Source organism: Tinamus guttatus, unplaced genomic scaffold (genome assembly GCF_059628265.1).
Source record: "Tinamus guttatus ecotype Peru unplaced genomic scaffold, ASM5962826v1 Tinamus_guttatus_pri_ptg000567l, whole genome shotgun sequence".
NCBI lineage: Eukaryota > Metazoa > Chordata > Aves > Tinamiformes > Tinamidae > Tinamus > Tinamus guttatus.
The window spans coordinates 4097-29923 of NW_028289101.1; the positions used below are offsets into that span (position 1 = coordinate 4097).

Below are 25827 nucleotides of genomic sequence, written 5' to 3' on the forward strand. Positions count from 1 at the left end.
GGGTGTTCCCGCGCACCCCCTTGCAGGCGGCTACAGCCTCCCGGGACAGCGCGCGGGGGTAGGTGACCGTCTGCTCCAGGATGGCCTGGAACAGCTCGTCCTCGTCCTCGCCGTCGAAGGGCGGCTGTTGGGACCGCAACACCCGGAACGGCTCCCGAACGGCCCCAAACACCCCAAAACACCCCCAAAACACCCCCAAACACCCCCAGAACACCCCAAAACACCCCAAAACACCCCCAAAACACCCCCAAATACCCCCAGAACACCCCAGAACACCCCCAAAACACCCCCAAATACCCCCAGAACACCTCCAAACACCCCCCAAACACCCCAAATGCCCCCAAATACTCCCAGAACACCCCCAAATACCCCAAAACACCCCCAAAACACCCCCAAATACCCCAGAACACCCCCAAACAGCCCCAAAACACCCCAAATGCCCCCAGAACACCCCAAACACCCCCAGAACACCCCAAATGCCCCCAAACACCCCAAATACCCCAGAACACCCCCAAACACCCCCAGAACACCCCAAATGCCCCCAAACACCCCCAAGTACCCCCAGAACACCCCCAATACACCCTCAAAAAGCCCCAAAACACCCCCAAATAAACACAGAACACCCCAGAACCCCTCCAAACACCCCTGAGCACCCCCAAATACCCCCAAACAACCCCCAAATACCCCCAGAACACCCCTAAATACCACCAGAACATGCCCAAATACCCCCCAAACAACCCGCAAATACCCCCAGAACACCCCCAAACACCCCCAAAACATCCCCAAATAGCCCTAAACACCCCCAAATACCCCCAGAACGCCCCCAAACACCCCCAAACCACCCCGGAAAACCCCCAGAACACCCCCCAACAACCCCCAAATACCCCCAAACAACCCCAAATACCCCCAGAACACCCTCAAATACTCCCAGAACACCCCCCAAAAGCCCCAAACACCCCCCAAACACCCCCCAAACAACCCCCAAACACCCCCAAATACCCCGGAACACCCCCAAATACCCCCAAACAACCCCCCAAATACCCCCAGAACACCCCCAAACACTCCCAGAACACCCCCAAATACCACCAAAACAACCACGAATACCCCCCAATACTCCCAAATACCCCCAAAACACCCCCAAACAGCCCAAAAACACTCCCAAATACCCCCAGAACACCCCCAAATACCCCCAAACAACCCCCAAATACCCCCATACAGCCCAAATACACCCAAAACACCCCCAAATACCCTCAACACACCCCAAATACCCCCAAACAATCCCCAAAGAGCCCCAAACACCCCCAAAACACCTCTGAACACCCCCAATACTCCCCAAGCCCTCCCAAAACACCCTAAAATAGCCCCAAACCCCCCCAAATACCCCCCAAACCTGCCAAATTCCCCTGGACATCCCCAAATACCCACCAAACACCCCCAAATACCCCCAGAACACACCAAAACACCTCAAAACGACCCCAAATACCCCCAGAATACTCTGAAACACCCCGTTAAAACACCCAATACCCCCAGAACACCCCCAACACACCCCAGATGTCCCCAAAGACCCCCCAACACACCCTCAGAACACCCCAAATATCCCGAGAACGCTCCAAAACACCCCAAAACCCACCAGAATGCCATTGAACATCCCCAAAATGTCACACAACACCCCAATAACACCCCAAAACACCCTCCCAAAACCCAACCCCACCAAAACACCCCAAAATACCCCCAAACAACCCCTCAAAACCCCCCAAACAACCCCCCAAACCCCCAGCCCTCTGGAACAGCCCCCCAAAAAGCAAAATACCCCCAACCTCCCCCAAACCCCCAAACAGAAACCCCCAAAACACCCCAAAACACCCCAAAACACCCCAAAACACCCCAAAACACCCCCAAAACACCCGTACCTGCCCCGCGAGCATCTCGTAGAGCAACACCCCGAACGACCACCAGTCGACTGACTTCCCGTAGGGCTGATACGCGATGATCTGCGCCCGGACGCCGGGGTCCCTCGAGTGCCGGGGCCCCTTCCCCGGACGCCTGGGCCCCTTCCCGGACGCCTGGGCCCCTCCTAGGACCCTCAGACCCTCCTAGGGCCCTTGGGACCCTCCCGGACGCTTCCCGGACGCCTGGGCCCTTTCCCGGACGCCTGGGCCCCCTTCCCGGATGCCGGGTCGCCCTTCCCGGACGCCTGGGCCCTTTTCCCGGATGCCTGGGCCCCTTCCCGGACGCCTGGGCCCCTTCCCGGACGCCTGGGCCCTTCCCGGACACCTGGGCCCCTTCCCAGATGCCTGGGCCCTTTCCCGGACTCCTGGGCCCCTTCCCGGATGCCTGGGCCCCTTCCCGGACTCCTGGGCCCCTTTCCGGACACCTGGGCCCTTCCCGGACGCCTCGGCCCTTCCCGGACACCAGGGCCCTCCCCCGGACGCCTGGGCCCCTCCTAGGACCCTCGGACCCTCCTAGGGCCCTTGGGACCCTCCCGGACGCTTCCTGGACGCCTGGGCCCTCCTGGACGCCTGGGCCCCCTTCCCGGATGCCGGGTCGCCCTTCCCGGACACCTGGGCCCTTCCCGGATCCCTGGGCCCCTTCCCGGACGCCTGGGGCCCCTCCTAGGACCCTCAGACCCTCCTAGGGCCCTTGGGTCCCTCCCAGAGGCTTCCCGGACGCCTGGGCCCTTTCCCGGACTCCTGGGCCCTTTTCCCGGACTCCTGGGCCCCTTCCCGGACGCCTGGGCCCTCCCCCGGACGCCTGGGTCCCTCCTAGGACCCTCGGTCCCTCCTAGGGCCCTTGGGACCCTCCCGGACGCTTCCCGGACGCCTGGGCCCCTTCCCGGACACCTGGGCCCTTCCCGGACACCTGGGCCCTCCCCCGGACGCCTGGGCCCCTCCTAGGACCCTCAGACCCTCCTAGGGCCCTTGGGACCCTCCCGGACCCTTCCCGGACTCCTGGGCCCCTTCCCGGACGCCTGGGCCCCTTCCCGGACACCTGGGCCCTCCCCCGGACGCCTGGGCCCCTCCTAGGACCCTCGGACCCTCCTAGGGCCCTTGGGACCCTCCCGGACGCTTCCCGGACGCCTGGGCCCTTCCCGGATCCCTGGGCCCCTTCCCGGACTCCTGGGTCCCTTTCCCGGACGCCTGGGCCCTTTCCCAGACTCCTGGGCCCCTTTCCCGGACGCCTGGGCCCCTTCCCGGACTCCTGGGCCCCTTTCCCGGATTCCCGGGCCCTTCCCAGATCCTGGGCCCTTCCCGGATCCCTGGGCCCCTTCCCGGACGCCGGGGCCCCTTCCCGGTCACCTCGGGCGCGATGTAGTCGGGGGTCCCGCAGAAGGTCCTGGTCGTGGCTCCCGGGAACATCTGCTCCTTGCACATCCCGAAATCCGTGATCTTCACGTGGCCCTCGGCGTCCAGCATCACGTTGTCCAGCTTCAGGTCGCTGCGGGCGTCACCCGGCGCCGTCAGTCGCACCGGGGTGGGTGCGTTTGTCACCCGCACCGGGAGGTGTCAGTCGCGCCAAGGAGGTGTCGCTGGCGCAATGGGATGGGGTGTCTACTGCATCCCGAGGGTGTCAACCGCATCCCGAGGATGTCAACCGCATCCAAGGGTGTCAATCGCGTCCCAAGGGTGTCAACCGCATCCCAAGGATGTCAACCGCATCCCAAGGGTGTCAATTGCATCCCAAGGATGTCAACCGCATCCCAAGGGTGTCAATTGCATCCCAAGGGTGTCAACCGCATCCCAAGGGGTGTCAACCGCATCCCAAGGGTGTCAATTGCATCCCAAGGGTGTCAATCGCGTCCCAAGGGTGTCAACCGCATCCCAAGGGTGTCAATCACATCCCAGTGGGTGTCAGCCAAGTCCCGGTGGTGTCACCCGCACCGGGAGGGGGTGTCACCCGCATCCCAGTGGTGTCATCCGCTCCAGGATGGGGTGTCAACCACGTCCCACGGGTGTCAACCGCACGCCGGTGGTGTCACCCGTACCCCACAGTGGGAGAGGGTTGTCACCCGCACCAGGTGGGGGTGTCAACCGCATCCTGGCAGTGTCAATCGCGTCGCGGTGGCGTCACTCGCACCGGGAGGGGGTGTCAACCACGTCCCAGGGGTGTCAACCGCATGCCGGTGGTGTCACCCGCACCAGGGTTGTCACCCATCCTGGGAGGCACCACCGACCACATGCCCAGGGTGCCCCCCCATGTCCCAGGGTGTCACCCGTGTCCCGGGGGTTGTCACCCGCATCCAGGGGTTGTCACCCTCATACAGGGGTTGTCACCCGCACCGGGAGGTTGTCACTCACACGCGGGGAGGAGGGGTGTCCCCCTCCCCAGGGTGTTGTCACCCGCATGCAGGGGGGGTGTCACCCGTGCGCAGGGGGTGCGTCACCCGCACGCGGGGGTGTTGTCACCCGCACCGGGAGGTTGTCACTCACACGCGGGGAGGGGGGGTGTCCCCCTCCCCAGGGTGTTGTCACCCGCATGCAGGGGGGGTGTCACCCGTGCGCAGGGGTGTTGTCACCCGCACGCGGGGGTGTTGTCACCCGCTCACCGGTAGATGATGCCCTTGTTGTGCAGGAAGAACAGCCCGATGGCGATTTCAGCCGCATAGAACCTGTTTGGGGGGGGGGGGGCAATGAGGGGTCGGGGGGGGTCCCCAAAAATGGGAGGGGGGAAGGGGGGGTCCAGGGGCCTAATGGGGGGTCCCCATTGGGGGGTCCCTATTGGGGGGTCCCTATTGGGGGGTCCCTATTTGGGAGTCCCTATTGGGGGGGTCCCTATTGAGGAGGGTCTTGGGGGGTCCCTATTTGGGGGGGTCCCTATTGGGGGGTCCCCATTGGGGGGGTGTTAGGGGGGTCCCCATTGGGGGGGTCTCTATTGGGGGGTCCCTTTTTGGGGGGTCCCTATTGGGGGTCCCTATTGGGGGGTCTCTATTGGGGGGTCTCTATTGGGGGGTCCCCATTGGGGGGGATGTTAGGGGGGGTCCCCATTGGGGGGTCCCTATTTGGGGGGGTCCCCATTGGGGGGGTCCCCATTGGGGGTCCCTATTGAGGGGGGTCCCTATTGGGGAGAGTCTTGGGGGGTCCCTATTTGGGGGGGTCTTGGGGGGTCCCTATTTAGGGGGGGTCCCTATTGGGGGGGTCCCCATTGGGGGGGTGTTGGGAGGTCCCCATTGGGGGGGTCCCTATTGGGGGGGTTCCCATTGGGGGGTCCCTATTGGGGGTCCCTATTTGGGGGGGGTCCCTATTGGGGGGGGGTTCCTATTGGGGGGTCTCTATTGGGGGGTCCCTATTGGGGGGGATGTTAGGGGGGTCCCCATTGGGGGGTCCCTATTGGAGAGGGTCTTGGGGGGTCCCTATTGGGGGGTCCCTATTGAGGGGTCCCTATTGGGGGGGTCCCTATTTGGGGGGTCCCCATTGGGGGGGGTCCCTATTGGGGGGGGTTCCTATTGGGGGGTCTCTATTGGGGGGTCCCCATTGGGGGTCCCTATTGAGGGGGGTCCCTATTGGGGGATCCCTATTGGAGAGGGTCTTGGGGGGTCCCTATTGGGGGGTCCCTATTGGGGGGTCCCTATTGGGGGGGTCCCTATTTGGGGGGTCCCCATTGGGGGGGGTCCCTATTGGGGGGTCCCTATTGGGGGGTCCCTATTTGGGGGGTCCCCATTGGGGGGGGTCCCTATTGAGGGGGTCCTTGGGGGGGGCATCCTGGGGGGGGGGGTCCCATGCGGGAGGTTCATGGGGGGGGATTGTCCCCATGAGGGGTTGTCCCCATGGGGGGGGGTGTCACAGGGGTGTCACATGAGGGGTTGTCACATGGGGGGAGGTGTCACATGGGGGTGTCACTGGGGGTGCCCCCATAGAGTGTCCCCAGGGTGTCCCCATGGCCGAATGTCCTATGGGGGGGGGGGTGTCCCCATGGGGAGGGGTGTCCCCAGGGTGTCCCCCTCAGTGTCCCCATGGGGGTGTCCTCCGGGTGTCCCCATGGGTGTCCCCAGGGTGTCCCCTCGGTGTCCCCATGGGTGTCCCCATGGGAGGTGTCCCCAGGGTGTCCCCATGGGTGTCCCCCACAGGGGTGTCCCTGCAGTATCCCCAGTGTCCCCGTGGGTGTCCCCAATGTCCCCAGAGGGTGTCCCCGTGGGGGGTGTCCCCAGGGTGTCCCCATGGGGGTTGTCCCTGTGGGTGTCCCCAGGGTGTCCCCAGTGTCCCCACAGGGTGACCCCACGGGGTGTCCCCGATGTCCCCAGGGTGTCCCCACAGGGTGTCCCGATGGGTGTCCCTGTGGGTGTCCCCAGTGTCCCCATAGGGGTGTCCCCAGTGTCCCACGGGGTGTCCCCACAGGCTGTCCCCATGGGGGGGGTGTCCCCGATGTCCCCATGATGTCCCCGATGTCCCCACAGGATGTCCCCACGGGGTGTCCCCATGGGGGTTGTCCCCAGGGTGTCCCTGTGGGTGTCCCCAGTGTCCCACAGGGTGTCCCCGTGGGGGGGGGGGGTGTCCCTGTGGGTGTCCCCAGGGTGTCCCTGTGGGTGTCCCCAGTGTCCCACAGGGTGTCCCCATGATGTCCCCGATGTCCCCACGGGGTGTCCCCAGTGTCCCACGGGGTGTCCCCATGGGGGGTGTCCCCAGGGTGTCCCTGTGGGTGTCCCCAGTGTCCCCATAGGGGTGTCCCCAGTGTCCCACGGGGTGTCCCCACAGGGTGTCCCCATGGGGGTTGTCCCCAGGGTGTCCCTGTGGGTGTCCCCAGTGTCCCACAGGGTGTCCCCGTGGGGGGGGGGGTGTCCCTGTGGGTGTCCCTGTGGGTGTCCCCAGTGTCCCACAGGGTGTCCCCGTGATGTCCCCGATGTCCCCACGGGGTGTCCCCAGTGTCCCACGGGGTGTCCCCATGGGGGGGTGTCCCCAGTGTGTCCCTGTGGGTGTCCCACAGAGTGTCCCCATGGGGGGGGGTGTCGCTGTGGGTGTCCCCAGGGTGTCCCCAGTGTTGCACAGGGTGTCCCCCTGGGGGGTTGTCCCCAGTGTCCCCATAGGGGTGTCCCCAGGGTGTCCCCACAGGATGTCCCCACGGGGTGTCCCCATGGGGGGTGTCCCCAGGGTGTCCCTGTGGGTGTCCCTGTGGGTGTCCCCACGGGGTGTCCCCAGTGTCCCACAGGATGTCCCCATGGGGGTTGTCCCCAGGGTGTCCCCAGGGTGTCCCCACAGGGTGTCCCCATGGGGGGTGTCCCCCGGGTGTCCCCATGGGGGTTGTCCCTGTGGGTGTCCCCAGGGTGTCCCCAGTGTCCCCACGGGGTGTCCCCACGGGGGTCCCCATGGGGGTTGTCCCCAGGGTGTCCCCACGGGGTGTCCCCACGGGTCCCCCCCCGCTGTCCCCCGCTGTCCCCGTTGTCCCCACCTGGCGTGCGGCTCCTGGAACTTGCCGACCTGCTGGATGTGGTAGAGCAGGTCCCCGCCGGTCACGTACTCCATGACGAAGTACAGGCGGTCCTGGACAGGCGGCACCGCGACACCGTGTCACCCGCGTCACTGTGTCACCTGTGTCACTGTGTCACCCCATCGCTGTGTCACCCCATCACTGTCACCCGCACCACTGTGTCACCCCATCACTGTGTCACCACGTCAGCCGTGTCACTCGTGTCACCCGCATCACTGTGTCACCACGTCACCTGTGTCATTCGTGTCACCCATGTCGCCTGTGTCACCCAAGTCACCGATGTCACTGTGTCACCCGTGTCACTACATCACCTGTGTCACCTGTGTCACCCATGTCACTGTGTCACCCCATCACTGTGTCACCACGTCACCCGTGTCACCCACATCACTGTGTCACCATGTAACCTGTCTCTCACATCACCCATGTTGCCTGTGTCACCCAATTCACTGTGTCACCCATGTCGCCTGTGTCACCCAAGTCACCGAAGTCACTGTGTCACCTATGTCACTGTGTCACCTGTGTCAACCATGTGACTGTGTCACCCGTGTCACTGTATCAGCCACATCACCCATGTGCCCCATGTCACCGTGTCACCTATGTCACTGTGTCACCCGTGTCACCGTGTCACCCATGTCCCTCATGTCCCCCATGTCACCTATGTCACTGTGTCACCGTGTCACCTGTGTCACCCATGTCACCGTGTCACCGGGGTTCCCAGTCTATCCCAGTGTCCCCAGTGTCCCCATCCCGCTGGCTCCCAGAGTCCCCTCAGTGTCCTGCTGTATCCCAGTGCCCATCCCAGTGTATCCCGGTGTTCCCAGTGCCCATCCCAGTGTATCCCGGTGTCTCCCAGTGTATCCCGCTGTATATTCCAGTGTATCCCACTGTATATTCCAGTGTATCCCACTGTTTCCCGCTGTATCCTGGTGCCGATCCCGGTGTATCTCGGTGCCCATCCTGCTGTGTCCCGCTGTATCCTGGTCCCCATTCCTGTGCCCTTCCCGTTGTATCCCAGTGTATATCCCACTGTATTCCAGTGTATCCTGGTGTATATCCCGCTGTATCCCGGTGTATATCCTGCTGTATCCTGGTGTATCCCAGTGTATATCCCACTGTATTCCAGTGTATCCTGGTGTATCTCCCGCTGTATCCGAGTGTATCCTGGTATATATCCCGGTGTATCCCAGTGCATATCCTGCTGTATCCCAGTGTATCCTGGTGTATATCCCACTGTATCCCGGTGTATTCCGGTGTATATCCTGCTGTAACCCAGTGTATCCCGCTGTATCCCGGTGTATCCCAGTGTATATCCCACTGTATTCCAGCGTATCCTGGTGCATATCCCACTGTATCCCGGTGCATCCCGCTGTATCCCGGTGTATCTCCCAGTGTATATCCCACTGTATTCCAATGTATCCTGGTGTATATCCCGCTGTATCCCAGTGTATATCCCGCTGCATCCTGGTGTATCCCACTGTATTCCGGTGTATATCCCGCTGTACCCTGCTGTATATCCCGCTGTATCCTGGTGTATCCCGCTGTATCCCAGTGTATATCCCGCTGTATCCCGCTGTATCCCAGTGTATATCCCGCTGTATCCCGGTGTATATCCCGCTGTATCCCGCTGTATATCCCGCTGCATCCTGGTGTATCCCACTGTATTCCGGTGTATATCCCGCTGTATCCCAGTGTATATCCCGCTGTATCCCGGTGTATATCCCGCTGTATCCTGGTGTATCCCGCTGTATTCCAGTGTATATCCCACTGTATCCCGCTGTATATCCCGGTGTATATCCCGCTGTATCCCAGTGTATCCCGCTGTATCCCGGTGTATATCCCGCTGTATCCCAGTGTATGTCCCGCTGTATCCTGGTGTATCCCGCTGTATCCCGGTGTATATCCCGCTGTATATCCCGCTGTATCCTGCTGTATCCCAGTGTATCCTGCTGTATCCCGGTGTATGTCCCGCTGTATCCCAGTGTATATCCCGCTGTATCCCGGTGTATCCCGCTGTATCCCAGTGTATCCCGCTGTATCCCGGTGTATATCCCGCTGTATCCCAGTGTATCCCGCTGTATCCCGGTGTATATCCCGCTGTATCCCGCTCTATATCCCGCTGCATCCCGGCATTCCCGGCGCTCACGGGGCTCTGGAAGGCCGAGTGCAGCTGGGTGAGGAAGGGGGGGCGGGGCCCGAGCGCCAGGACCCGCCTCTCGGCCATGGCCCCGCCCACATCGTCGTCCTGGGCCACCACGTCCTTCTTGAGGATCTTGATGGCGAACAGGCGGCCGCAGGCCCGGCGCTCCGCCAACACCACCTGCGGCAACAGGCGGATAGCGACAGGCGGATGGTGACAGGCGGACGGGGAACAGGCGGACGGGGAACGGGTGGGGAATGGGCGGGGAACAGGTGGGGAACAGGCGGGCAACAATGAGGCAACAGGTGGGGAACAGGCAGACAATGGGGGTGACAGGCGGACGGGTGACAGGTGGGAATGGGCGGGGAACAGGTGGGCAACAATGAGGCAACAGGTAGGGAACAGGCAGACAACAGGAGGGGTGACAGGCGGACAACAGGCGGGAAAGGGGCAGACAGTAGGTGGGCAACAGGTGGACAACAGGCGGATGATAGGCGGGAAACAGGGACAACAGGCGGGCAATAGGTGGGCAACAGGGGAGGTGACAGGCGGACAACAGGCAGGCAATGGGCGGGGAACAGGCAGACAACGGGGGCGACAGGCAGACGACAGGCAGGGACGGGACAGACAGTGGGTGGGGAACAGGTGGACAACAGGTGGACGATAGGTGGGAAACAGGGGGACGACAGGCGGGCAATAGGTGGGCAATGGGGGGCGACAGGCGGACAACAGGCAGGGAACAGGCAGACAATGGGCGGGGAGCAGGTGGACAACAGGCGGGCAACAGGGGGGTGACAGGGGGACGACATCCCGGTGTATCCTGGTGTATCCCAATGTATCCCGGTGCCCATCCCGGTGTATCCCGATGCCCAGAGGCAGATGGGGAACAGGCGGAGGGTGAACAGGCGGACAGGGGAGAAGGGACAAGGACAGGGGAGAGGTGGCGGGGGGGGGGGGGGGGTCAGGGAGGGGCCCAGGCGTCCGGGAAGGGGCCCAGGAATCCGGGAAGGGCCCAGGAATCCGGGAAGGGGCCCAGGGATCCGGGAAAGGGGCCCAGGAGTCCGGGAAGGGCCCAGGAATCCGGGAAGGGCCCAGGAATCTGGGAAAGGGGCCCAGGCGTCCGGGAAGGGGCCCAGGAGTCCGGGAAGGGGCCCAGGCATCCGGGAAGGGGCCCAGGAGTCCGGGAAGGGGCCCAGGAGTCCGGGAAGGGCCCAGGAATCCGGGAAGGGCCCAGGAGTCTGGGAAGGGCCCAGGAATCCGGGAAGGGGCCCCGGCGTCCGGGAAGGGGCCCAGGAATCCGGGAAGGGCCCAGGAGTTTGGGAAGGGCCCAGGTGTCCGGGAAGGGGCCCAGGCGTCCGGGAAGGGGCCCAGGTGTCCGGGAAGGGCCCCGGCATCCGGGAAAGGGGCCCAGGGATCCGGGAAGGGGCCCAGGGATCCGGGAAGGGGCTCAGGAGTCCGGGAAGGGCCCAGGAGTCCGGGAAGGGGCCCAGGCGTCCGGGAAGGGGCCCAGGCGTCCGGGAAAGGGCCCAGGCGTCCGGGAAGGGCCCAGGGATCTGGGAAGGGCCCAGGAGTCCGGGAAGGGCCCAGGGATCCAGGAAGGGGCCCAGGGATCCGGGAAGGGGCCCAGGAATCCGGGAAGGGGCCCCGGTGTCCGGGCGGGGGCGGGGCGGCATTCCCACCTTTCCGAAGCTGCCCTTTCCCAGGACCATCAGGAAGTTGAAGTCGGAGACCTGGGGGCGGCCGGGGGGGGCGCCGGGCGCGGGGGGGGGGCGGCGGCGCCTGGGGGGGCTCCGAGGGCGACGGCGGCTCCGGCCCCCGACGGACCCGCTGGGGGGGGGGGGAGGTCACGGGGGGGGGGTATTTACCCCATGGGGGGGTATTTATCCTATTGGGGGGTATTTACCCCATTGGGGGGGTATTTATCCCATGGGGGGGTATTTACCCCATTGGGGGGGTATTTACCCCATTGGGGGGGTATTTATCCTATTGGGGGGGTATTTATCCTATTGGGAGGTATTTACCCCATTGGGGGGGTATTTACCCCATTGGGGGGGTATTTATCCTATTGGGGGGTATTTATCCAGTGGGAAGGGTATTTACCCCATGGGGGGGTATTTATCCTATTGGGAGGTATTTACCCCATTGGGGGGGTATTTACCCCATTGGGGGGGTATTTACCCAATTGGGGGTTATTTACCCAGTGGGAAGGGTATTTACCCCATGGGGGGCGTATTTATCCTATGGGGGGGTATTTACCCCATTGGGGGGGTATTTACCCAGTGGGAAGGGTATTTACCCCATGGGGGGGTATTTATCCTATTGGGGGGTACTTATCCCATTGGGGGGGTATTTACCCCATTGGGGGTTATTTATCCAGTGGGAAGGGTATTTACATGGGGGGGTATTTACCCCATTGGGGGGGTATTTACCCCATGGGGGGGTATTTACCCCATGCGTGGGGTATTTACCCAGTGGGGAGGTTATTTATCCCATGGGGGGCGTATTTACCCCATTGGAGGGGGTATTTACCCCATTGGGGGCTATTTACCCAGTGGGAAGGGTATTTACCCCATGGGGGGGTATTTACCCCATTGGGGGGTTATTTACCCCATGGGGGGGTATTTATCCTATTGGGGGGTATTTACCCAGTGGGAAGGGTATTTACCCCATTGGGGGGGTATTTACCCCATTGGGGGTTATTTACCCAGTGGGAAGGGTATTTACCCCATGGGGGGGTATTTATCCTATTGGGGGGGGTATTTACCCCATTGGGGGGGTATTTACCCCATGGGGGGGTATTTATCCTATGGGGGGGTATTTATCCAGTGGGAAGGGTATTTACCCCATGGGGGCGTATTTATCCTATGGGGGGGTATTTACCCCATTGGGGGGGATATTTACCCCATTGGGGGTTATTTACCCAGTGGGAAGGGTATTTACCCCATGGGGGGGTATTTACCCCATTGGGGGGGTATTTACCCCATGGGGGGTATTTACCCCATGCGTGGGGTATTTACCCAGTGGGGAGGTTATTTATCCCATGGGGGGGTATTTACCCCATTGGAGGGGGTATTTACCCAATTGGGGGGGTATTTACCCCATTGGGGGCTATTTACCCAGTGGAAAGGGTATTTACCCCATGGGGGGGTATTTATCCTATTGGGGGGTATTTACCCCATTGGAGGGGGTATTTACCCAATTGGGGGGGTATTTACCCCATTGGGGGCTATTTACCCAGTGGAAAGGGTATTTACCCCATGGGGGGGTATTTATCCTATTGGGGGGTATTTACCCAGTGGGAAGGGTATTTACCCCATGGGGGGGTATTTATCCTATGGGGGGTATTTACCCCATTGGGGGGGTATTTACCCCATGGGGGGGTATTTACCCCATTAGGAGGGTATTTATCCTACTGGGGGCTATTTACCCAATGGGGAGCATATTTACCCCATGGGGGGGGGTTACCCCATTGAGGGATATTTACCCCATTGGGAGGGTATTTACCCCATTGGGAGGGTATTTACCCCATTGGGAGGATATTTACCCCCATTGGGGGTTATTTACCCAGTGGGAAGGGTATTTACCCCATGGGGGGGTATTTACCCAATGGGGAGCATATTTACCCCATTGAGGGGTATTTACTCTATTGGGGGGAGATTTTACCCATTGTGAGGGTATTTTCCCCATAGGCAGGTATTTACCCCATAGTGGGGTATTTACCCCATTCAGGGATTATTTACCCCGTTCCGGGATTATTTACCCCATTAGCGGAACAATTACCCAGTGGGGAGGGTATTTGCCCCGGGGGGGGGTATTTATCCATTAGAGGAGTATTTACCCCATTAGGGAGGGTATTTACCCCATTAGGGGGTATTTACCCAATGGGGGATTTATTTTTCCCCAGGGGGGTATTTAACCAATTATGGGGGCTATTTGCCCCATGGGGGGGTATTTACCCCATTGCGAGTTTTATTTGCCCCCCTGGGGAGTATTTGCCCCATTGGGGGTATTTACCCGGCGGCTGTTTTACCTCGTACAGCTCCAGGGGGTAGTTACAGGCCTGCGGGTGACAGAGACACCGTCAGTGGGGGGTATTTGGGGGGTATTTGGGGGGTATTTGGGCACTTTTGGGGGGTTTATGGAGCATATGGGGGTATTGGGGCAGATTTGGGGTACTTGGGGGTATTTAGGGATCTTCTAGGTGCATTTGGGGCATTTGGGGTGAATTCGGGGGTATTTGGGGTGATTCCAGAGGGGTTTTGGGTGCATGCGGGGTAATCTGGGGGTATTTATGGTGGTCTGGGGGTTATTTACAGTGGTTTGGGGTGAATTCGGGGGTATTTGGGTGCTTTTGGGATGCTGCGGGGTGTATTTGGGGTGGTTTGGGGGTATTTGTGGTACTTTTGGGGGTATTCGGGGTGTTTTGTGGTGAATTTGGGGTGATTTGGGTGCATTTGGGATGCTCTAGGGGGTATTTGGGGTGTATTTGCAGTATTTGGGGTGCATTGGGGTGAATTTGGGGGTATTTGGGGTGGTTTGGGGGTATTTGGGATGGTTTGGGGGTGATCTGGGGGTATTTGGGGTGAATTGGGGGGGTATTCGTTGTGTTTTGGGTGCATTGGGGTGAATTTGGGGGTATTTGGGTGCATTTGGGATGCTGTAGGGGGTATTTGGGGTGTTTTGGGGTGTATTTGCAGTGTTTTGGGTGCACTGGGGTGAATTTGGGAGTATTTGGGGTGGTTTGGGGTGATTTGGGGTGGCTTTGGGTGCATTGGGGTGAATTTGGGGGTATTTGGGGTGGTTTGGGGGGGTATTTAGGATGGTTTGGGGGTGATCTGGGGGTATTTGGGGTTTTTTGGGTGTATTTGCGGTGTTTCAGGTGCATTAGGGTGAACTTGGGGGTATTTGGATGGTTTGGGGGTGTTTTGAGGGTATTTGGGGTGATTTGGGGGGTTTTCACGGTGTTTTGGGTGCACTGGGATGAATTCGGGGGTATTTGGGGTGATTTGGGGTGGTTTGGGGGGTATTTGGGATGGTTTGGGGGTGTTCTGGGGGCATTTGGGGTGATTTTGGGGTGTATTCATGGTGTTTCGGGTGCACTGGCATGAATTCAGGCATATTTGGGGTGGTTTGGGGTGTTTTGGGGTGTATTTGCGGTGTTTCGGGTGCATTGGGGTGAATTTGGGGGTATTTGGGTGCATTTGGGATGGTTTGGGGGTATTTAGGGTGATACGGGTGCATTTGGGGTGCTGTAGGGTGTATTTGGGGTGGTTTGGGAGTTATTTGGGGTGTTTTGGGGGTATTTGGGGTGTTTGGGGTATTTGGGGTGGTTTGGGGGTATTTGGGGGGTTTTGGGGGTTTTGGGGGTGGTTTCGGGGGTATTTGGGGTGGTTTGGGAGTTATTTGGGGTGTTTTGGGGGTATTTGGGGTGTTTGGGGGGTATTTGGGGTGGTTTGGGGGTATTTGGGGGGGTTTTGGGGGGTTTCGGGGGTGGTTTCGGGGGTATTTGGGGTGTTTTGAGGGGTTCGGCGGTACCTGGAACTTGGGCAGGAGGCCGCAGTCCTCGGTGTCAGCCACCGGCACGTTGTAGTACTCGCCCTCCTCCTGGTTCAGCAGCTTGAACCTGCGCACAGGCGGCGCACACCCGTCGCGCACACCCGCACGCACACCCGGCGCACACCCGCACCTTGCACAAGCATTGCACACCTTGCACACTCATTGCATGCTCATTGCATGTTCCTCCCATGCAGCTTGCACACTCATCGCATGCTCATTGCACGCAACTTGCACACTCCTTGCACACTCGTTGCACACTCGTTGCACGCTTATTGCATGCTCATTGCACACCAGTTGCATGCTCATTGCACACTTGTTGCATGTACCTTGCACACTAGTTGCATGCTCCTTGCACGCACCTTCCACACTCTTTGCATGCTCCTTGCACACTAGTTGCATGCTCCTTGCACGCCTCTTGCAGGCTCATTGAACGCTCCTTGCACACTAGTTGCATGCTTGTTGCATGCTCCTTGCACACATCTTGTAAGCTCATTGCACGCTCCTTGCACACTAGTTGCATGCTCATTGCACGCTTGTTGCATGCACCTTGCACACTGGTTGCAAGCTCATGCACGCTCCTTGCACACTTGTTGCATGCTCCTTGCACAGTAGTTGCATGTTCATTACACACTCATTGCACGCTTTTTGCATGCTCCTTGCACGCATCTTGCAGGCTCATTGCACACTCCTTGCACACTGGTTGCATGCTCATTGGACACTCATTGCACACTAGTTTCATGCTCCTTGCATGCATCTTGCAAACTCATTGCATGCTCCTTGCACACTAGTTGCACACTCATTGCACACTAGTTGCATGCTCCTTGCAGTCACCTTGCACACTCTTTGCATGCTCCTTGCACACTAGTTGCATTCTCATTGCACACTCATTGCACGCTTGTTGCATGCTCCTTGCACGCATCTTGCAGGCTCATTGCACACTCCTTGCACACTGGTTGCATGCTCATTGCACACTCATTGCACTCCAGTTGCATGCTCCTTGCACGCATCTTGCAGGCTCATTGCACACTCCTTGCACACTGGTTGCATGCTCATTGGACACTCATTGCACACTAGTTTCATGCTCCTTGCATGCATCTTGCAGGCTCATTGCACACTCCTTGCACACTGGTTGCATGCTCATTGCACACTCCTTGCACACTAGTTTCATGCTCCTTGCATGCATCTTGCAAACTCATTGCACGCTCTTGCACACTAGTTGCACACTCATTGCACACTAGTTGCATGCTCCTTGCAGTCACCTTGCACACTCTTTGCATGCTCCTTGCACAGTAGTTGCATGCTCACTGCACACTCACTGCATGCTTGTTGCATGCTCCTTGCACGCATCTTGCAGGCTCATTGCACACGCCTTGCACACTAGTTGCATGCTCATTGCACACTCATTGCACACTTGTTGCATGGTCCTTGCACACTTCTTGCATGCTCATTGCACACTCCTTGCACACTAGTTGCACGCTCCTTGCACACAAGTTGCATGCTCATTGCACACTTGTTGCATGCTCCTTGCACACAAGTTGCACACTTCTTGCATGCCACACTTTGCATGCACCCGGGCACTCTTTGCACACACCTTGCACGCTCATTGCACCCCTTGGACATGCCTTGCACACACCTTGCATCCACCTTACCTGCTTTGCACATGTGGTACGGACTCCTTGCACGCCTTGCACGCCCCTTGCACGCTTTGCAAATGCCTCATGCTTTGCATGCTCATCAGACACTCTGTACACCTTTGCACGCCCTTGCACACCTCTTGCACGCCCCTTGCACTCTTTGCAAACACCTCACACGTTCCACGCACATTGCATGCTCTGTGCACCCTTGCACACCCTCGCACACCCTTGCACACCTCAAATGCACGTTGCACTCTTCGCAAATGCCTCGCAAGCCTTGCACACTCTGTGCACCCTTGCACGCCCTTTGCACTCTTTGCAAACACCTCACACACATTGCATGCTTATTGCACGCTCCATGCACCCTTGCACACCACTTGCACTCTTTGCAAACACCTTGCATGTGTTGCACGCTCATTGCATGCTCCGTGCACCCTTGCGCTCCCTTGCACTTCCCTTGCACGCCCCTTGCACACCTCTTACACTCTCCGCAAACACCTTGCAGGTGTTGCACACTCCGTGCACCCTTGCACACCCTCTCACATTCTTGCACACCCCTTGCACTCTTTGCAAACACCTTGCACGTGTTGCACTCTCATTGCATGCTCCATGCACCCTTGCACATCCTTGCATGCCCCTTGCATACCTCTTGCACTCTTTGCAAACACCTTGCATGTGTTGCACTCTTCATGCACCCTTGCATGCCCTTGCACATCCTTGCACACCCCTTGCACACTTTGCAAACACCTTGCACATGTTGCACACTCATTGCACCCTTACATGCTCTCGTGCATCCTTGCACACCCCTTGCACTCTTTGCAAACACCTTGCACGTGTTGTACGCTCATTGCATGCTACATGCACCCTTGTACACCCTTGCACGCCCCTTGCACGTCCTTGCACGCCCCTTACACAATTCTTGCACTCTTTGCAAACACCTTGCACACATTGCATGCTTATTGCATGCTCCGTGCACCCTTGCACATCCTTGCACACCCCTTGCACTCTTTGCAAACACCTTGCACGCTCATTGCACGCTCCGTGCACCCTTGCACATCCCTTGCACGCCCTTGCACTCTTTGCAAACACTTTGCACGCTCATTGCATGCTCCGTGCACCCTTGCACATCCTTGCACACCCCTTGCACTCTTTGCAAACACTTTGCACGCTCATTGCATGCTCCGTGCACCCTTGCACATCCTTGCACACCCCTTGCACGCCCTTGCACATCCTTGCACACCCCTTGCACTCTTTGCAAACACTTTGCACGCTCATTGCATGCTCCGTGCACCCTTGCACGCCCCTTGCACGCCCCTTGCATGCCCTTGCACATCCTTGCACACCCCTTGCACTCTTTGCAAACACCTTGCATGCTCATTGCACGCTCCGTGCACCCTTGCACATCCTTGCACGCCCCTTGCACGCCCCGTGCACATCCTTGCGCGCCCTTGCACTCTTTGCAAACACCTTGCATGCTCATTGCATGCTCCGTGCACCCTTGCACATCCTTGAACGCTCCTTGCACGCCCTTGCACATCCTTGCACACTCCTTGCACTCTTTGCAAACACTTTGCATGCTCATTGCATACTCCATGCACCCTTGCACGTCCTTGCACACTCCCTGCACTCTTTGCAAACACCTTGCACGCTCATTGCACGCTCCGTGCACCCTTGCACATCCTTGCACGCCCCTTGCACGCCCTTGCACATCCTTGCACACCCCTTGCACTCTTTGCAAACACTTTGCATGCTCATTGCATGCTCCGTGCACCCTTGCACATCCTTGCACGCCCCTTGCACGCCCCTTGCACATCCTGGCACACCCCTTGCACTCTTTGCAAACACTTTGCATGCTCATTGCACGCTCTGTGCACCCTTGCACATCCCTTGCACGCCCTTGCACTCTTTGCAAACACTTTGCACGCTCATTGCACGCTCCGTGCACCCTTGCACGTCCCTTGCACGCCCTTGCACGCCCCCCCGTGCACCCACCATCCGTCCACGCGCCCCTTGAGCAGCTCGGCGACGCCGAAACTCATTGCACCCATGAAGTCGTTGCGCGACGTCCGGTCCCAGTCCCAGACCTCGACCGAGAGGCGCCGCTCGGTGTCACCCGGGCGCAGGGAGCTGCGGGGGGGGGGCACAGCATGACCCCCCCCTCGGGTCCAGGGACCCCCCCCCCGCATTGCACCGACCCCCCCTTTTTGCATCGAGCCCCCCCTGCATTGCACGGAGCCCCCTTCTTGCAACGCCCCCATGCAGCCCCTTGCAAGAGACCCCCCCCCACGTATTGCAGGGACCCCCCCACATTGCATGGACCCCCCCCCGCATTGCAACGACCCACCCCTTTTTGCATTGAGCCTCCCCTGCATTGCATGGAGCCCCCCCCGCATTGCAACGACCCCCCCCTTTTTGCATTGAGCCCCCCCTGCATTGCATGGAGCCCCCCCCGCATTGCAACGACCCCCCCCCTGCATTGCACCAACCCCCCCTTTTTGCATCGAGTCCCCCCCGCATTGCACGGAGCCCCCTTCTTGCAAATCCTCCATGCAGCCCCTTGCAAGACACCCCCCCATATTACATGGACCCCCCCACATTTTATAGACCCCCCCACATTGCATGGACCCCCCCCGCATTGCAACGACCCCCCCCCTGCATTGCACCAACCCCCCCTTTTTGCATCGAGTCCCCCCCGCATTGCACGGAGCCCCCCTTCTTGCAAATCCTCCATGCAGCCCCTTGCAAGACACCCCCCCATATTACATGGACCCCCCCACATTTTATAGACCCCCCCACATTGCATGGACCCCCCCCGCATTGCAACGACCCCCCCCCTGCATTGCACCAACCCCCCCTTTTTGCATCGAGTCCCCCCCGCATTGCACGGAGCCCCCCTTCTTGCAAATCCCCCATGCAGCCCCTTTCAAGAGACCCCCCCCATATTGCATGGACCCCCCCACATTTTATAGACCCCCCCCACATTGCAGGGACCCCCCCGCATTGCAACGACCCCCCCGCCTTGCAGGGACCCCCCCCTTTTTGCATTGAGCCCCCCCCCGCATTGCATGGAGCCCCCTTCTTGCAACCCTGCAAAACCCCTTGCACAACTCCCCATGCCCCCCCATTTGCACCCCCATTTGCATCCACATTTGCACATGCATTTCAATGCCCATTTGCACCCTATTGTGCCTGCATTTGCACACCCATTTGCTCGCACATTTGCACGCGCGTTTGCACGCGCCTTTGCACGCTTCTCACCTTGCAACCCCTTGCACAAATCCCCATGCACCCTGTTTGCACCCCTATTGCACTTGCATTTGCAACCCATTTACAACCCATTTGCACATGCATTTGCACACACATTTGCACGCGTGTTTGCACATGCATTTGCACGCTTCTCACCTTGCAACCCCTTGCACAAATCCCCATGCACCCCGTTTGCGCCCCTATTGCACTTGCATTTGCAACCCATTTACAACCCATTTGCACATGCGTTTGCACATGCATTTGCACACGCATTTGCACGCTTCTCACCTTGCAACCCCTTGCACAAATCCCCATGCACCCCTGTTTGCACCCTATTGCACTTGCATTTGCAACCCATTTACAACCCATTTGCACATGCGTTTGCACATGCATTTGCACACGCATTTGCACACGCATTTGCACGCTTCTCACCTTGCAACCCCTTGCACAAATCCCCATGCACCCCTGTTTGCACCCCTATTGCACTTGCATTTGCAACCCATTTACAACCCATTTGCACATGCGTTTGCACATGCATTTGCACACGCATTTGCACACGCATTTGCACGCTTCTCTCCTTGCAACCCCCTCGCAGAAATCCCCATGCACCCCCCATTTGCGCCCCTATTGCACTTGCATTTGCAACCCATTTACAACCCATTTGCACATACGTTTGCACATGCATTTGCACACGCATTTGCACGCTTCTCACCTTGCAACCCCTTGCACAAATCCCCATGCACCCCTGTTTGCACCCCTATTGCACTTGCATTTGCAACCCATTTACAACCCATTTGCACATGCATTTGCACACACGTTTGCACGCGCGTTTGCACGCGCATTTGCACGCTTCTCACCTTGCAACCCCTTGCACAAATCCCCATGCACCCCGTTTGCGCCCCTATTGCACTTGCATTTGCAACCCATTTACAACCCATTTGCACATGCATTTGCACGCGCATTTGCACACGCATTTGCACGCTTCTCACCTTGCAACCCCTTGCACAAATCCCCATGCACCCCGTTTGCGCCCCTATTGCACTTGCATTTGCAACCCATTTACAACCCATTTGCACATGCATTTGCACGCGCATTTGCACACGCATTTGCACGCTTCTCACCTTGCAACCCCTTGCAGAAATCCCCATGCACCCCCCGTTTGCACCCTATTGCACTTGCATTTGCAACCCATTTACAACCCATTTGCACATGCATTTGCACGCGCATTTGCACACGCATTTGCACGCTTCTCACCTTGCAACCCCTTGCACAAATCCCCATGCACCCCCGTTTGCACCCCTATTGCACTTGCATTTGCAACCCATTTACAACCCATTTGCACATGCATTTGCACACACATTTGCATGTGCATTTGCACGCGCATTTGCACGCTTCTCACCTTGCAACCCCTTGCACAAATCCCCATGCACCCGGTTTGCACCCCTATTGCACTTGCATTTGCAACCCATTTGCACATGCATTTGCACATGCATTTGCACGCACGTTTGCACACGCATTTGCACGCTTCTCACCTTGCAACCCCTTGCACAAATCCCCATGCACCCCTTATTGCACTTGCATTTGCAACCCATTTACAACCCATTTGCACATGCGTTTGCACATGCATTTGCACACGCATTTGCACACGCATTTGCACGCTTCTCACCTTGCAACCCCTTGCACAAATCCCCATGCACCCCTGTTTGCACCCCTATTGCACTTGCATTTGCAACCCATTTACAACCCATTTGCACACGCATTTGCACACGCATTTGCACGCGCGTTTGCACACGCATTTGCACGCGCATTTGCACGCTCACAAGAGGAAGGCCTCGTTCCACACGGGGTTGAGCGTCGCCTTCACCGTGCGCGTTTTCTGCTTGCTCACGTTGCGGGGGTCCGGGATCAGCTTGAGCTTCACGTAGGGGTCCGAGAGCCCGTTGGGGTCCATGGGGATGAGGTTGCGGGCGCCCCCCACTGCGGGCGAGGGAGGGCCCAGGCGTCCGGGTGGGAAAGGGCCCAGGCGTCCGGGAGCCCCCAGACCCGCCCATGGGGGCCCAGGCGTCCGGGTGGGAAAGGGCCCAGGCGTCCGGGAGCCCCCAAACCCACCCATGGGGGCCCAGGCGTCCGAGAGCCCCCAGACCCGCCCATGGGGGCCCAGGCGTCCGGGTCCATCCCTGACCCAGCTAGAGGGGCCCAGGTGTCCGGGAGCCCCATAACCCGTAGAGCACCCCTAACTCTGCTAGAGGGGCCCAGGCGTCCGGGAGCCCCCAAACCCACCCATAGGGACCCAGGCGTCCGGGTGACAAAGGGCCCAGGCGTCCGGGAGCCCCATAACCCATAGAGCGCCCCCAACCCAGCTAGAGGGGCCCAGGCGTCCGGGAGCCCCCAAACCCTCCCATGGGGGCCCAGGCGTCCGGGTGAGAAAGGGCCCAGGCGTCCGGGAGCCCCATAACCCTCCCATGGGGGCCCAGGCGTCCGAGAGCCCCCAAACTCACCCATGGGGGCCCAGGCGTCCGGGTCCATCCCTGACCCAGCTAGAGGGTCCCAGGCATCCGGGAGCCCCATAACCCACCCATGGGGGCCCAGGCGTCCGGGTGAGAAAGGGCCCAGGCGTCCGGGGCCCCATAACCCATAGAGCACCCCTAACTTGGCTAGAGGGGCCCAGGCGTCCGGGAGCCCCCAAACCCACCCATGGGGGCCCAGGCGTCCGGGTGAGAAAGGGCCCAGGCGTCCGAGAGCCCCGTAACCCATAGAGCACCCCTAACTTGGCTAGAGGGGCCCAGGCGTCCGGGAGCCCCCAGACCCACCTATGGGGGCCCAGGCGTCCGGGCGAGAAAGGGCCCAGGCCTCCGGGTCTGGCCCTAACCTGGCTATGGGGGCCCCGGCGTCCGGGAGCCCCATAACCCATAGAGCGCCCCCAACCCGGCTAGAGGGGCCCAGGCGTCCGGGAGCCCCATAACCCACCCATGGGGGCCCAGGCCTTCGCGTTACCCCCCCCTCCCACCCCAAAACAACCGCAAAGGGGCCCCGGCGTCCGGGGGTACCGGTGACGTGGAGCTGCTCCCCGGGCAGCGCCTGGATGCGGAGCTGGAGGCGCCCGCGGCGCTCGGTGTGATCCACCCCGCACAGGCTGGGCACGCTCTGCACGCAGCGCTTGTGCACGTTCATCTCGCAGCCTGCGAGTGTGCAAGGGGTGTGCAAGGGGGTTTGCACGGGGGTTTGCACGAGGATTGCATGGGGGTTTGCACGGGGATTGCATGGGGATTGCATGGGGGTTTGCATGGGGACGTGCAATGTGCACGCAGCGCTTGTGCACGTTCATCTCGCAGCCTGTGAGTGTGCAAGGGGGTGTGCAAGGGGGTGTGCACGAGGGTTCGCACGAGGGTTTGCACGAGTATTGCATGGGGCTTTGCACGGGGATTGCATGGGGATTTGCATGGGGATGTGCAATGTGCACGTTCATCTCGCAGCCTGTGAGTGTGCAAGGGGTGTGCAAGGGGGTGTGCAAGGGGGTTTGCATGGGGGTTGCACGAGGATTGCATGGGGATTGCATGGGGGTTTGCATGGGGTTTGCATGGGGACGTGCAATGTGCACGCAGCGCTTGTGCACGTTCATCTCGCAGCCTGCGGGTGTGCAAGGGGTGTGCAAGGGGGTTTGCACGGGGCTTTGCACGGGAATTGCACGAGGGTTTACATGGGGTTTGCACGAGGGTTTGCAAGAGGATTGCATGGAGATTGCATGGGGATTGCATGGGGACGTGCATTGTGCACGCAGCGCTTGTGCACGTTCATCTCGCAGCCTGCGGGCGTGCAAGGGCGTGTGCAAAGGGGTTTGCACGGGGCTTTGCACGGGGATTGCATGGGGATTGCATGGGGACGTGCAATGTGCACGCAGCGCTTGTGCACGTTCATCTCGCAGCCTGCGAGTGTGCAAGGGGGTGTGCAAGGGGCTTGCACGGGTGTTTGCACGGGGGTTTGCACAGGGATTGCATGGGGGTTTGCATGGGGATTGCATGGGGGTTTGCATGGGGATGTGCATTGTGCACGCAGCACTTGTGCACGTTCATCTCGCAGCCTGCGAGTGTGCAAGGGGGTGTGCACGAGGGTTTGCACGGGGATTGCACGGGGGTTTGCACGGGGGTTTGCACGGGGATTGCATGGGGATTGCATGGGGATTTGCATGGGGACGTGCAATGTGCACGTTCATCTCGCAGCCTGTGAGTGTGCAAGGGGGTGTGCAAGGGGCTTTGCACGAGGGTTTGCACGGGGATTGCATGGGGGCTTGCACGAGGGTTTGCACAAGGACCTTGCAAAAGGCTCTTGCACTAGGGTCTTGCACGGGGGCTCCTTCCTTGCACGGGGGCTTTGCACAGGGGTTTTTCTGCTTGCACAAGGGTTTTGCACAAGCGTCTTGCACACTCCTCCCGTTTGCACATGCGCTCGCACGAGGCTTGGGGCTCCTTGCACAAATTTTGGGGCTTCTTGCACAGATTTTGGGGCTTTTTGCACGGGGTTTCCCGCTCGCACGAGGGTTTCCCGCCCCCCCCGCCCTTGCACACGCGCCTTGCACACTCACACGAGCACTTCATGCCCTGGTGCACGAGGCCGTAGAGCAGGGAGCCGCAGTGGTCGCAGAACGTGGGGCTGCTGTAGCTGTGCACGCGGAAACGGTGCCGCGTGCGCGGGTCCTGCACGGGGATTTGCACGGGGTTTGCACGGGGATTTGCACGGGGTTTGCACGGGGATTTGCACGAGGATGCAACACTGAGGGCTTGCACGGGGGTTTGCACGGGGTTTGCACGGGGATTTGCACAAGGAGACACCGTTGGGGATTTGCACGGGGATTTGCACGAGGATGCAACACTGAGGGCTTGCACGGGGGTTTGCACGGGGATTTGCACAGGGATTTGCACGAAGAGGCACCATTGGGGCTTGCACGGGGATTTGCATGGGGATTTGCACGAGGATGCAACACTGAGGGCTTGCACGGGGGTTTGCACGGGGATTTGCACAGGGATTTGCACGAAGAGGCACCATTGGGGCTTGCACGGGGATTTGCATGGGGATTTGCACGAGGATTTGCACAAGGAGGCACCATTGGGGGGGAAAGGGGATTTGCAGGAGGATGCAACACTGAGGGCTTGCACGGGGGTTTGCACGGGGATTTGCACGAGGAGGCATCGTTGGGGGGGAAAGGGGATTTGCACGGGGATTTGCATGAGGATGAAACACTGAGGGTTTGCACGGGATTTGCACGGGGGTTTGCACGGGGGTTTGCACAAGGAGGCATCATTCGGGATTTGCACGGGGATTTGCACGAGGATGCAACACTGAGGGCTTGCACGGGGTTTTGCACGGGGTTTGCACGAGGAGGCATCGTTGCGTGGTGCATTGGGGTTTGCATGGGGATTTACAAGGGACTTTGCACAAGGATTTGCACAAGGAGGCACCATTGGGGATTTGCACGGGGATTTGCACGAGGAGGCATCGTTGGGGGGTGCATAAGGGATTTGCACGAGGATTTGCACAAGGAGGCACCATCGGGGCTTGCACGAGGGTGCGACACTGAGGGCTTGCACGGGGATTTGCACGGGGATTTGCACAGGGATTTGCACGAGGATGCAACACTGAGGGCTTTCACGGGGGTTTGCACGGGGTTTTGCACGGGGATTTGCACGAGGAGGCACCATTGGGGCTTGCACGGGGGTTTGCACGGGGATTTGCACAAGGAGGCATCATTGGGGGGTGCATTGGGGATTTGCAAGGGGATTTGCACAGCGATTTGCACGGGGAGGCACCATTGGGGATTTGCACGAGGGTTTGCACGAGGATGCA

General features: G+C 59.7%; 1 protein-coding gene across 1 annotated transcript; it reads right to left on the minus strand.

Annotated features, from left to right (window-relative positions):
- Nucleotides 1-24680, minus strand: LOC148592527 (protein kinase C gamma type-like; the record flags this gene model as incomplete). Its single annotated transcript, XM_088534568.1, is given in 14 exon segments — nucleotides 1-124; nucleotides 1911-1991; nucleotides 3297-3435; nucleotides 4544-4606; nucleotides 7378-7469; nucleotides 9560-9733; nucleotides 11233-11308; nucleotides 11310-11380; nucleotides 13584-13613; nucleotides 15089-15176; nucleotides 18736-18870; nucleotides 21810-21966; nucleotides 23037-23168; nucleotides 24569-24680. Coding segments are annotated over 14 exon segments (1474 nt in total), but the record flags the coding sequence as incomplete, so codon positions are not given.
- Between the last annotated feature and the right edge of the window lie 1147 nt (nucleotides 24681-25827).